Source organism: Canis lupus, chromosome 2 (genome assembly GCF_003254725.2).
Source record: "Canis lupus dingo isolate Sandy chromosome 2, ASM325472v2, whole genome shotgun sequence".
Classification (NCBI taxonomy): Eukaryota; Metazoa; Chordata; class Mammalia; order Carnivora; family Canidae; genus Canis; species Canis lupus.
The window spans coordinates 5,687,914-5,702,663 of NC_064244.1; the positions used below are offsets into that span (position 1 = coordinate 5,687,914).

General features: G+C 39.2%; 1 protein-coding gene across 3 annotated transcripts in view; it reads right to left on the reverse strand.

The window, feature by feature from the left end:
• Positions 1-14,750, reverse strand: part of LOC112670290 (amyloid beta precursor protein binding family B member 1 interacting protein) — a 112,876-nt gene that overhangs the window by 57,673 nt on the left and 40,453 nt on the right. For all 3 annotated transcript variants that reach the window (XM_049096925.1, XM_035713443.2, XM_025463882.3), the window contains exons 3-4: positions 4,983-5,070; positions 1,972-2,264 (exon numbers count right to left, since the gene is read on the reverse strand). In XM_049096925.1, the coding sequence (XP_048952882.1) occupies positions 1,972-2,264; positions 4,983-5,070 (381 nt within the window). The remainder of the gene's footprint in view (positions 1-1,971; positions 2,265-4,982; positions 5,071-14,750) is intronic.

The window sequence follows — 14,750 nt, forward strand, 5'->3', positions numbered from 1 at the left end:
CCAAGAATAAGATTATTAAGGCCTTCATACCAATTTACAATGATGAGGAAATGAGCTGTTCTGGTTACATGCTTATTACCTGAAAGCAGACATATATCCTCTCACACTGGTAATTGTTAATTTTTTTTTTTTTTGAGCCACAAACCCCTTTAGGAATATGTCGAAAGCCACGAAGCCCATAAAGCTTTACATGTGTATTCAACTTTGCATATACTTTCAGGAAATCATGGCCTCCTTGAAATCTTCATGGACATTATGTTAAGAGCCTTTGCTCTTTAGAATGTCTGTTGTCAGAGACAAGAGAGAATGACTGTTGGGGAGGAAGTAGAGAAAAGAGAACCCCTGTGCACTGTTGGTAGGACTGTAAATTGGTGGAGTTGTTATGGAAAACAGTATGAATGTGCCTCAAAAAACTAAAAATAGAAACAGCCTATGATCTAAAAATTCCACTTCTGGGTAAATATCCAAAGAAAATGAAATCACTATTTTGAAGAGATTGGCATTCCTATGTTCACTGCAGCATTATTCATAATAGCCAAGACATGGAAACAGACTAAGTGTTGCTGATGGATGAATAGATAAAGAAAATGTGGTATATATATAATGGAATATTATTTTGCCATAAAAAAGAATGAAATCTTGCCGTGTGCAACAACATGGGTGGACCCAAAGGGTTTATGCTAAGTGAAATAAGTCAGGGAAAGACAGATGCCAAATGATTGCACTTGTATATGGAATCTAAAAAAGTTGAACTCATAGAAATAGAAAGAGTAGAATGGTGGTTGCCAGAATTTGGGAGTAGGTGAGGAAATGGGGGGATGTTGGTCAAAGGGTACAAACTTCTAGTTATAAGACAAGTAGGTTCTGGGAATCTAATGATGTACAGCATGGTTACTATAGTTAACAGTACTATATCGTGTACTTGAAAGTTGCTAAGAGAGTAGATTTTAAGTGTTCTCACCATATACATGTGCATGTGTGCATGCATATACACACAAAGGTAGTGTGAAGAGATAGAGGTGTGACTAATCATATTAGGGTAATCATATTGCAGTATATATCTGTACCAAATCATCACATGATAACACCCTAAACTTACATAGTGTTATATGTCAATTATAAAATAAAGCTGGGGAATAAAAGCCTCTGCTCTACATGGGTCACTAATTTTCAAATAATATTTCTACAATAAATACACACTAGAACAATGAGCATGATAGAGTATGACTTAACACTTGATTTATATTTAATATTCATTCATTTAAAAGGCATTGTAGGAACTTTTAGGGTTACTAGGGCCATATTTATGAATACTGATCATCACACAGTACAACAAATGAGGAAGCTACAGGAAATAGAGCTGGGTTCTTACTTTAAAATATTTTTCAAGTGGCTTACTGTAAGAAAAATCCTTAAAAGTGCTCCTTTTACTTTTATAAGAGACACATTATAGGTTAATGTTCCAAATAATGGTGATATGAATTTCCCAGATGTGTATCTTCCCAGGGTTCAGAAATTCATTAATACTGAGCACTCATCACCTGCTTGCTCTAGAACACCCCTACTCCTGCCCCACTCAACTACTATACTACAAATGATTCATAGTATCTTTGCCCTACTGAACAGAGTTGACATATTCAACAAAATTCCATTTAATTCAATTCAGAATTACATAAAGAATGCTTTCAATACTTTATGCACTGGGCTAGCACCAGGGACACACACGTGTATATATTGGTCCCACAGTTCATGTCAAGTTAATAAAACATTACCCCAAAAGGTTGAGTATTATTAGGGAGCATTGCATACAAATATAAATTTTAGCCAAGGTATAATAACTCCTGAATATGGCCCCAGTATGTTCTTTATACACACCAATGTGTCTTTTTATGGAGGAATCTGGCTTTGCAATGAATGTACTCGGTATCCTTGTTTTTTTAAGATCCTGCCATCTTTGCCCTACACACTTACCTGAGATAGAGGTTCAGGAGGTGGTGGTGGCAGAGGAAGGTTTAACATGGGATCAGCTGGCGGAGGTGGTAAGTCATTCTCATATTGGCTAACACTAATTGCAGTGACATTTGCTCCATAACTAAGAGCAGCTGCTCCACTGAAATCTGGTACCTCTACGGATGCTGGATGATGCTGATTCTGAGAGGACTCTTTCTGTGCTTGGATTGTCCTCTGCTCAGCTTCGCTTATGTCTGCCACCAGATCTGCCATAAGAGCATCTAAATCTTGATCTTCCAGTGCATTTAAGGACTCTGATGGGGAAAATCATGTTAATGATCAAAACAATAATTTATACTTGGAAAAACTAAAATAAGGTCATTTTTAAGAGTGATATTTGGGTAGTGGTTGTCAGGGGCTAGGGAAGGGGTGGGGGAAATAGGGAGAGGTTGGAGAAAGGGTATAAACTTTCAGTGATAAAGATGAATAAGGTCTGAGGATCTAATTTATCTAACATGGTGATTATGGTTGATAACATTATTGTATAATTGAAATTTGCCCAGGGAGTAGAACTTAAACGTTCTCAACAATACCAAAGAGGGTAAATATGTGAGGTGATGGATGTGTTAATTAACTCGACGGAGGAAATCCTTTCACCTGGGATATATATATCAAGTCATCACGCTGTACACTTTAAATGTCTTAATTTTATTTGTCAATTATATCTCAACAAAGTTGAATCCCTCACCCCCCAAAAAAAAATAAAAGGAGAAAAATGTGTACCCTTACAGTTTAGCTATAAAGTCAGATCCAAGCACATCATTAACTGCCTAAGTAGGAATTCTTGTATATTCTGGTGCAGGATCTGAGAGATTTAGAAAAGCAGGGGAGGGGAGATGCTGGAAACAGATGGAAAGGGAGTTTCTTCCAGAAGCACCACTGATAAATATACTTGGGAGAAAGTAGGTTTCAATCAACTGGAGTTTAATATGCTTTGAGACTTTTGGTAAGGATAGAGCTTCTGTAGGCATACCATCCAACTACAGAAACTCTTACATTCAGAGAAGAGGGAAATTAATGATAAAGCACTAAGGAGGCTGAAGCAAAATACAATTTTTAAAAGTTGGGGTTAAGTGGTAAAGACTTTGTAAGATGGTGAGCTAAGAGTTGACTTTAAAAAAAAAGGGCAGATGTAGACTTTCGGTGGGGGCGGGGGAGGACAATTCTCATTGGAATTTCTTCCACGTGTGATAGGCCATTGGACATGTGATCCTGAAAGCTGACAGAGATGAGGCCTAAGGGAAGTGATGTCAGTGAATGGTGTCAGCAGAGTGCTCTGGTGATCAGGCATTCCCTGGATGGCAAAGGTAATGAACACAGCATGGGCAGGACGGAAGTGATCCACGAAGAAAAGGATTCACCTGCTATGTGTAGGATGTACTGGAACAAGGAAATGCAGCCTAATGAGCAAGAAGCATGAGGCTTTGTGAAAGATTTATTGCCAAACATCATCACAATAAACACCATGTAGCATATTGTACTCCTGCTAACAGTGCTAGTGCACAGCACTTGGACTAAGGTCTGGATCTCCTATCTGCGTAAGAAGGATTCATCATCTTCTAAGCCATTTTTGCAAATAACTTCTTCATAAAATTAAATTAATTTAAAAAATTTCAGAGAAAATATATGTAGAACAAATAAGGCACATTCACATGTGACTGCTGCCATCTAAGCAAATGATTTTAATCTTTTATTAAAATCTTAGGGACAAATTTCCCATAATAATTCTCATATTAACAACTTCCAAAGCAAATCATAATCCTAACTGTATCTTTATAAAATTGGGGAATAAGAATGAAGTGGATTCTATTCAGAACTCTGTCACTAATTCTCTGAATGACTTTGGGCAAAATATTTTTAACTCATTTTAGCAATGTGAAGACAGTAAGAAACTTATTCCTTTTCTGATTCCCAACACACTAATTTTTAGTACATATCAATACTTTTTAATAGTTTGGTCCTATACCCAAATTGTGCCACATGTATATATCTTATCTCAATGACATGAGTTTCTTGTTACTGCACTTCAACATTACTATGTTTATATACATATATATATATTCAGTAATTTTTGGATACTAGTACTGAGTGCTTAGAAAGCATTAGTTGACTTGATTATAATTGCAGTATTAATTCTTAATTTTAACTGAATTGATTAAAGCATTTAGCCATTGTGAACAAGAGGCGGCAACTCGGCATTGTTTATATGTGCAAGTCTATGTTATTTATTAATATCATACATTTTACTCAAGTGCATTGCTTTTTGAAACATCATGAATGCTACTATCATTCAATTGTATGATGAAAATGACTGACATGAATAGTAAATTTATATGGCAAACAGAAAGGGTAGTGGGAAAAGTAGTCAGAAGAGATGTATTGTAACCAATTCAGGGGCAGGCATTGGCACCTAAGGGTTTATAAAAAAAATATTGAAAATAACAGAAACAAATCCAGTGACTGACAGAAAAAAAATCTGGAAGTTTTGGATTTCTGTAACTGGGCTTCTCTATTATTTTGTTTTTCATTTTTTTGGTGGGTACTGCCAGCCAGTCTTTGGAAAATCTTTTTTAAGAGTTGCAGTGAATTCTCATTAACTTTGAAGCAATTACTTCAAGATTCATTATAATTTGAATAGCATATGGGCTACTGTCTCCACACTAAATAAGAAGAGAGATTTTTGTTAATAAAATAATGTGATGATCTCGGAACCTGGATGTTTCCTTACATTTTTATTTTTAAATTGTAGTTCTGTACAGATTTTATTTATTTTTATTTTTTTTATAAATTTATTTTTTATTGGTGTTCAATTTACCAACATACAGAATAACACCCAGTGCTCATCCTGTCAAGTGCCCCCCTCAGTGCCCGTCACCCATTCACCCCCACCCCCCGCCCTCCTCCCTGTTCTGTACAGATTTTAGTCATCATTACATCTCAAGTTACTTAAGAATATACATTATTATACTTACCATTTAAGTCCTTAAAACCCACACTGTAGTTAAATTCAGCTCTCGGTGGTTTGGATTCAGGAGGAGGAAGAGTGTCCACTCCTAAACTCTGTGAAAATAAATCCCCGTTCCCCCAAAGTTATTCACCACATGAACATGCTGGACACTGTATGTTAATCATTTAGTAAAAATAATTTATTGTTTACATATTTTCTTTCTAAATATGATCTTTAAAAACTGTGTTCTTACATGAAAATGTTTTGTGTTTGTTTTTCCCTATAGAAAATTACAACTTAAAAATTATTCTACAGGGGGGAGGAGCACGATGGCGGAAGAGTAGGGTCTCCAAATCACCTGTCTCCACCAAACTACCTAGAAAACCTTCAAATTATCCTGAAAATCTATGAATTCGGCCTGAGAATTAAAGAGAGAACACCTGGAATGCTACAGTGAGAAGAGTTCGCGCTTCTATCAAGGTAGGAAGACGGGGAAAAAGAAATAAAGAAACAAAGGCCTCCAAGGGGGAGGGGCCCCGCGAGGAGCCGGGCTGAGGCCGGGGCGAGTGTCCCCAGGACAGGAGAGCCCCGTCCCGTCCCGGAGACGCAGGAGCTGCACCGACCTTCCCGGGGGAAAGGGGCTCGCGGGGAGTTGGAGCAGGACCCAGGAGGGCGGGGATGCCCTCGGGCTCCCGGGGACAGTAACAGCAACTGCGCACCCAGGAGAGTGCGCCGAGCTCCCTAAGGGCTGCAGCGCGCACGGCGGGACCCGGCGGGACCAGGAGCAGCTGAAGGGGCTCGGGCGGCGGCTCCGCGGAGGGGGCTGCGCGGCCCCGGGAGCAGCTCGGAGGGGCTCGGGCAGAGGAAGAGGCTCCGTGCGGAGGGGGCTGCGCGGTTCCAGGAGCAGCTCGGAGGGGCTCGGGCGGCGGCTCCGCGGAGGGGGCTGCGCGGCCCGGGAGCGCGAATCCAGCAGCGCAGGCTCCGGAGCACAGGGCGCCGGGACACAGCCCAGGATCCCGCCTCCCCCGGGACAGGCAGAGGCCGGGAGGGCCCAGGACAGCAAGGACGCTCCTGCCCCAGCTGAGCAGATCAGCGGCCCCGCCCCGGAGCCTCCAGGCCCTGCAGACGGAGTTCCCGGAGCTGAATCCAGGGCTCCAGAGCTGCCCCGCCACTGGGGCTGTTCCTCCTGCGGCCTCACGGGGTAAACTACCCCCACCGAGCCCTGCACCAGGCAGGGGCACAGCAGCTCCCCCAACTGCTAACACCTGAAAATCAGCACAACAGGCCCCTCCCCCAGAACACCAGCTAGACGGACAACTTCCAGGACAAGCCAAGGGACTTAAAGTACACAGAATCAGAAGATACTCCCCGGTGGTTCTTTTTTTGTTTGTTTGTTTTTGTTTTTGTTTTTGTTTTTGTTTTGTTTTGCTTTTTGATTTGTTTCCTTCCCCCATCCCCTTTTTTTCTCCTCTCTTTTTCTTTCTCTTTTTCTTCTTCTTTTTTTTTTTTTTCGTTTTTGTTTTTTTCTTTTTCTTCCCTTTTTTTTTCTCTTTCTCTTTTCTTTCCTTCTTTCTCTCCTCTCTTTTTCTCTTTTTCCCAATACAACTTGCTTTTGGCCACTCTGCACTGAGCAAAATGACTAGAAGGAAAACCTCACCTCAAAAGAAAGAATCAGAAACAGTCCTCTCTCCCACAGAGTTACAAAATCTGGATTACAATTCAATGTCAGAAAGCCAATTCAGAAGCACTATTATACAGCTACTGGTGGCTCTAGAAAAAAGTATAAAGGACTCAAGAGACTTCATGACTGCAGAATTTAGAGCTAATCAGGCAGAAATTAAAAATCAATTGAATGAGATGCAATCCAAACTAGAAGTCCTAACGACGAGGGTTAACGAGGTGGAAGAACGAGTGAGTGACCTAGAAGACAAGTTGATAGCAAAGAGGGAAACTGAGGAAAAAAGAGACAAACAATTAAAAGACCATGAAGATAGATTAAGGGAAATAAACGACAGCCTGAGGAAGAAAAACCTACGTTTAATTGGGGTTCCCGAGGGCGCCGAAAGGGACAGAGGGCCAGAATATGTATTTGAACAAATTCTAGCTGAAAACTTAATCTGGGAAGGGAAACAGGCATTCAGATCCAGGAAATAGAGAGATCCCCCCCTAAAATCAATAAAAACCGTTCAACACCTCGACATTTAATTGTGAAGCTTGCAAATTCCAAAGATAAAGAGAAGATCCTTAAAGCAGCAAGAGACAAGAAATCCCTGACTTTTATGGGGAGGAGTATTAGGGTAACAGCAGACCTCTCCACAGAGACCTGGCAGGCCAGAAAGGGCTGGCAGGATATATTCAGGGTCCTAAATGAGAAGAACATGCAACCAAGAATACTTTATCCAGCAAGGCTCTCATTCAAAATGGAAGGAGAGATAAAGAGCTTCCAAGACAGGCAGCAACTGAAAGAATATGTGACATCCAAACCAGCTCTGCAAGAAATTTTAAGGGGGCCTCTTAAAATTCCCCTTTAAGAAGAAGTTCAGTGGAACAGTCCACAAAAACAAAGACTGAATAGATATCATGATGACACTAAACTCATATCTCTCAATAGTAACTCTGAATGTGAACGGGCTTAATGACCCCATCAAAAGGCGCAGGGTTTCAGACTGGATAAAAAAGCAGGACCCATCTATTTGCTGTCTACAAGAGACTCATTTTAGACAGAAGGACACCTACAGCCTGAAAATAAAAGGTTGGAGAACCATTTACCATTCGAATGGTCCTCAAAAGAAAGCAGGGGTAGCCATCCTTATATCAGATAAACTAAAATTTACCCCAAAGACTGTAGTGAGAGATGAAGAGGGACACTATATCATACTTAAAGGATCTATTCAACAAGAGGACTTAACAATCCTCAATATATATGCTCCGAATGTGGGAGCTGCCAAATATATAAATCAATTATTAACCAAAGTGAAGAAATACTTAGATAATAATACACTTATACTTGGTGACTTCAATCTAGCTCTTTCTATACTCGATAGGTCTTCTAAGCAAAACATCTCCAAAGAAACGAGAGCTTTAAATGATACACTGGACCAGATGGATTTCACAGATATCTACAGAACTTTACATCCAAACTCAACTGAATACACATTCTTCTCAAGCGCACATGGAACTTTCTCCAGAATAGACCACATATTGGGTCACAAATCGGGTCTGAACCGATACCAAAAGATTGGGATTGTCCCCTGCATATTCTCAGACCATAATGCCTTGAAATTAGAACTAAATCACAACAAGAAGTTTGGAAGGACCTCAAACACGTGGAGGTTAAGGACCATCCTGCTAAAAGATAAAAGGGTCAACCAGGAAATTAAGGAAGAATTAAAAAGATTCATGGAAACTAATGAGAATGAAGATACAACCGTTCAAAATCTTTGGGATGCAGCAAAAGCAGTCCTAAGGGGGAAATACATCGCAATACAAGCATCCATTCAAAAACTGGAAAGAACTCAAATACAAAAGCTAACCTTACACATAAAGGAGCTAGAGAAAAAACAGCAAATAGATCCTACACCCAAGAGAAGAAGGGAGTTAATAAAGATTCGAGCAGAACTCAACGAAATCGAGACCAGAACAACTGTGGAACAGATCAACAGAACCAGGAGTTGGTTCTTTGAAAGAATTAATAAGATAGATAAACCATTAGCCAGCCTTATTCAAAAGAAGAGAGAGAAGACTCAAATTAATAAAATCATGAATGAGAAAGGAGAGATCACTACCAACACCAAGGAAATACAAACGATTTTAAAAACATATTATGAACAGCTATACGCCAATAAATTAGGCAATCTAGAAGAAATGGACGCATTCCTGGAAAGCCACAAACTACCAAAACTGGAACAGGAAGAAATAGAAAACCTGAACAGGCCAATAACCAGGGAGGAAATTGAAGCAGTCATCAAAAACCTCCCAAGACACAAGAGTCCAGGGCCAGATGGCTTCCCAGGAGAATTTTATCAAACGTTTAAAGAAGAAATCATACCTATTCTCCTAAAGCTGTTTGGAAAGATAGAAAGAGATGGAGTACTTCCAAATTCGTTCTATGAAGCCAGCATCACCTTAATTCCAAAGCCAGACAAAGACCCCGCCAAAAAGGAGAATTACAGACAAATATCCCTGATGAACATGGATGCAAAAATTCTCAACAAGATACTGGCCAATAGGATCCAACAGTACATTAAGAAAATTATTCACCATGACCAAGTAGGATTTATCCCTGGGACACAAGGCTGGTTCAACACCCGTAAAACAATCAATGTGATTCATCATATCAGCAAGAGAAAAACCAAGAACCATATGATCCTCTCATTGGATGCAGAGAAAGCATTTGACAAAATACAGCATCCATTCCTGATCAAAACTCTTCAGAGTGTAGGGATAGAGGGAACATTCCTCGACATCTTAAAAGCCATCATGAAAAGCCCACAGCAAATATCATTCTCAATGGGGAAGCACTGGGAGCCTTTCCCCTAAGATCAGGAACAAGACAGGGATGTCCACTCTCACCACTGCTATTCAACATAGTACTGGAAGTCCTAGCCTCAGCAATCAGACAACAAAAAGACATTAAAGGCATTCAAATTGGCAAAGAAGAAGTCAAACTCTCCCTCTTCGCCGATGACATGATACTCTACATAGAAAACCCAAAAGTCTCCACCCCAAGATTGCTAGAACTCATACAGCAATTCGGTAGCGTGGCAGGATACAAAATCAATGCCCAGAAGTCAGTGGCATTTCTATACACTAACAATGAGACTGAAGAAAGAGAAATTAAGGAGTCAATCCCATTTACAATTGCACCCAAAAGCATAAGATACCTAGGAATAAACCTCACCAAAGATGTAAAGGATCTATACCCTCAAAACTATAGAACACTTCTGAAAGAAATTGAGGAAGACACAAAGAGATGGAAAAATATTCCATGCTCATGGATTGGCAGAATTAATATTGTGAAAATGTCAATGTTACCCAGGGCAATATACACGTTTAATGCAATCCCTATCAAAATACCATGGACTTTCTTCAGAGAGTTAGAACAAATTATTTTAAGATTTGTGTGGAATCAGAAAAGACCCCGAATAGCCAGGGGAATTTTAAAAAAGAAAACCATATCTGGGGGCATCACAATGCCAGATTTCAGGTGTACTACAAAGCTGTGGTCATCAAGACAGTGTGGTACTGGCACAAAAACAGACACATAGATCAGTGGAACAGAATAGAGAATCCAGAAGTGGACCCTGAACTTTATTGGCAACTAATATTCGATAAAGGAGGAAAGACTATCCATTGGAAGAAAGACAGTCTCTTCAATAAATGGTGCTGGGAAAATTGGACATCCACATGCAGAAGAATGAAACTAGACCACTCTCTTGCACCATACACAAAGCTAAACTCAAAATGGATGAAAGATCTAAATGTGAGACAAGATTCCATCAAAATCCTAGAGAAGAACACAGGCAACACCCTTTTTGAACTCGGCCATAGTAACTTCTTGCAAGATACATCCACGAAGGCAAAAGAAACAAAAGCAAAAATGAACTATTGGGACTTCATCAAGATAAGAAGCTTTTGCACAGCAAAGGATACAGTCAACAAAACTCAAAGACAACCTACAGAATGGGAGAAGATATTTGCAAATGACATATCAGATAAAGGGCTAGTTTCCAAGATCTATAAAGAACTTATTAAACTCAACACCAAAGAAACAAACAATCCAATCATGAAATGGGCAAAAGACATGAACAGAAATCTCACAGAGGAAGACATAGACATGGCCAACATGCATATGAGAAAATGCTCTGCATCACTTGCCATCAGGGAAATACAAATCAAAACTACAATGAGATACCACCTCACACCAGTGAGAATGGGGAAAATTAACAAGGCAGGAAACAACAAATGTTGGAGAGGATGCGGAGAAAAGGGAACCCTCTTACACTGTTGGTGGGAATGTGAACTGGTGCAGCCACTCTGGAAAACTGTGTGGAGGTTCCTCAAAGAGTTAAAAATAGACCTGCCCTACGACCCAGCAATTGCACTGTTGGGGATTTACCCCAAAGATACAAATGCAATGAAACGCCGGGACACCTGCACCCCGATGTTTCTAGCAGCAATGGCCACGATAGCCAAACTGTGGAAGGAGCCTCGGTGTCCAACGAAAGATGAATGGATAAAGAAGATGTGGTTTATGTATACAATGGAATATTACTCAGCTATTAGAAATGACAAATACCCACCATTTGCTTCAACGTGGATGGAACTGGAGGGTATTATGCTGAGTGAAGTAAGTCAGTCGGAGAAGGACAAACATTATATGTTCTCATTCATTTGGGGAATATAAATAATAGTGAAAGGGAAAATAAGGGAAGGGAGAAGAAATGTGTGGGAAATATCAGAAAGGGAGACAGAACGTAAAGACTGCTAACTCTGGGAAACGAACTAGGGGTGGTAGAAGGGGAGGAGGGCGGGGGGTGGGAGTGAATGGGTGACGGGCACTGGGTGTTATTCTGTATGTTAGTAAATTGAACACCAATAAAAAAAAAATTATTCTACAAGGTACATCTTTGAAACAAGGCAGGTCAACTGAAAATGATGAGCATGAGACAGTCAATTTTTATAAATAACAGAAAAATAGCTCCTGTAATGGTGCATTTGTGGCACATACACTGTATGCAATTCTATAAGAAATTAAGTAATGACATCAAAGAAAAGGAATGTTCACTTGGAAGATAAAAGTTGTTTCAGGATGAATCTGCCATTAGGTAGTATGTTACTCTTATCTAATAAAATTCTTGTTAAAAAGAAATTAGGATGGAATAAGTTATTAATTTTGTAAATAATGGGTTTTAATTGAAAAAATGACTTCCTATATGATATAAAAGCTATATTATAGGGGATCCCTGGGTGGCGCAGTGGTTTAGTGCCTGCCTTTGGCCCAGGGCGCGATCCTGGAGACCCGGGATCGAATCCCACGTCGGGCTCCCGGTGCATGGAGCCTGCTTCTCCCTCTGCCTGTGTCTCTGCCTCTCTCTCTCTCTCTCTGTGTGACTATCATAAATAAATAAAAATTTAAAAAAAAAAAAAAAAGCTATATTATATATACAATCTAAATTTTTTTTTCTTTTAAAAAGTTTTGAAACTTTTAAAATTTTTCTTTTAAAGAGTTTATTTACAATGATTGTGGGTCTCTTTGGATGTCTGTGAAAAAATTAAGTTAGAACATCTAACCTACTTGAGGTTTAAATAAAGTTTAATTTTAAAAATCAATTAAAGACAAATATTACAAAAAATCGTAGGACAGATGGATTGCAACATGGCAAAAATCATAGAGGTAATATGTGACTAAAGATTGAGAAGAACACTGCTCTGTATGCACTAATCTCCTTTAACATCATATGCTTGAAAATTTATTTCATCAGAAGTTGCATAATGGTGATTTTCTAACTCTTCATTCCTTTTCAATGTTTAATTGGAATTCTACTATAAAGAAAAACTTCCGTGGGGCACCTGGTTGACTCAGTCTGTGGGGCATGTGACTCTTGATCTCAGGGTTGTTAGTTCAAGCCCCATGTTGGGTGTGAAGATTACTTAAAGATAAAATCTTAAAAAAATAAAGAACTTTCTCTCATTAATTATTTGTTTAGTCTCAAATACAGTTTGACTGGGACCATACAAAGACTAAGATAATGCTCAGTTCTTTCTCTTTATTTATCAATTTTTAGAGTATCAAGTTAATGCTCTGTCAATCTCTCACAGTGACTGATAGTTTTGTTTTTGTTATTTTTGTTTATTCTTGGTATCAAAATGAACTCATAGTTTACTTGTTTTTTGCCATTTTGGATATTTAAAATTTTTATATTTATACATTTCCTTCTTTCTTTCATGGCTTGTGGGTGTCATGTCTTGCTTAGGAAAGCTACCCACATCTTAAGATTGGATAAAGATTTTCCTCATTTTTTCTTCTCTATATGTATCATATATTTAGATCTTTGACTCACGGAACTCATTCTGGTATAAGGTCTGAGGTAGAAATTCAGCTTTTGATTTTCCAACACAATTTATTAAATAATTCTCCTTTTTCCTACTTAATTAAAATGCTATTTTTATCATGTTTTAAATTCTTGCATGTTTTGGGATCTAATTCTCTCTCATGAATCTGTCTTAATGTAGTATTACCTCTTCTTTTTCATATTTTCATGGATAATGTTTATAGCAGCAATGTCCACAACAGCCAAACTGTGGAAGGAGCCTCAATGTCCATCGAAAGATGAATGGATAAAGCAGCTGTGGTCTATATATACAATGGAATATTACTCAGCCATTAGAAACGACAAATACTGACCATTTGCTTCAACGTGGATGGAACTGGAGGGTATTATGCTGAGTGAAGTAAGTCAACTGTAGAAGGACAAACATTATATGATCTCATTCATATGGGGAATATAAAAAATAGTGAAAGAGATTCAAGGGGAAAGGAGAGAAAATGAGGGGGAAATATCAGAGAGGGAGACTGAACATGAGAGACACCTAACTCTGGGAAACGAACAAGGGGTGGTGGAAAGGGAGGTGGGTGGGGCCATGGGGTGACTGGGTGATGGGCACTGGGGGGGCACTTGATGGGATGGGCACTGGGTGTTATGCTATATGTTGGCAAATTGAACTCCAATAAAAAATAAAAAATAAAAAATATATATTCATGGATATTTGTGTATTTAAATATTTCTCATATAAATAGTGGCAATGGCTTGGTTTCCTTTTTGCACAAAAAAATCCAGCTAATATATGTACTGGTTTTTAGCCTTTATGTCTCTCTATGCAGAAATGTATATTCATATACATAGTTTCTAAATGCATGACATACATATATGTATGTACATATATGTGTGCAGAAATATATACATACACATGCATATAACACACACAACACAAACACATATATAATGGAGAGAGAGACAGAGACAAAGAGACAGAAATAGGGAATGATAATGCAAACAGAGTTAACATGTTAATTGACGAGAAATCTGGGAGAAAAGTGAATGGGAGTGCTTTGTATTATTATTCTGACTTTTCTCTAAGCTGGAAATTATTTCAAGATAAAAAAGTTAAAATCACATTATTACATTTTCGTTTCTTTTAATTTTGCTTCTTTTGGGAAATTAGGAAGCCAACCACACTGTAGCTTCAAAGAACTGAATATGCACAAAATTCACAAATGAAGATCAAAATACAGCTTTTCTAATGACTCAGAGAATACTCAATAATCTCAAAGGGCACTTGATAGTGGTTGAATTGAAGCTTAGATTTTAAACTCAAGGACAAAGTGGGGCCTGCTCTTTACCATGAACTCTTGAGGCCTACCTGTTGGGAGAGGTGCATTAGCCAAGGAACCCCTGTGACTACATCCACTTAAGCACAATAAAGAAAGAGCAAATAGCAAAAGGGCCTTGAGGGGAGGAAGGTCCAAGACACTATGCCCACCCCCTTCCTACTCCTGAGTTAGAGTAACAACACTGTTGCGATCCTATGAAAATCCCAGACTGTGACTAATCAGAATAGTCATGGGGCACCTGGGTGGCTCAGTGGGTTAAGCATCTAACTCTTGGTTTTGGCTCAGGTTTGATCTCAGGGTCATAGGATGGAGCCTGGAGATGGACTCAGCCCTAAGGGGTCCTTTTTTGGACCTTGCTTGGGTTCCTTTCTCTTCTTCTCCCACTGCCCCCCTACCCTT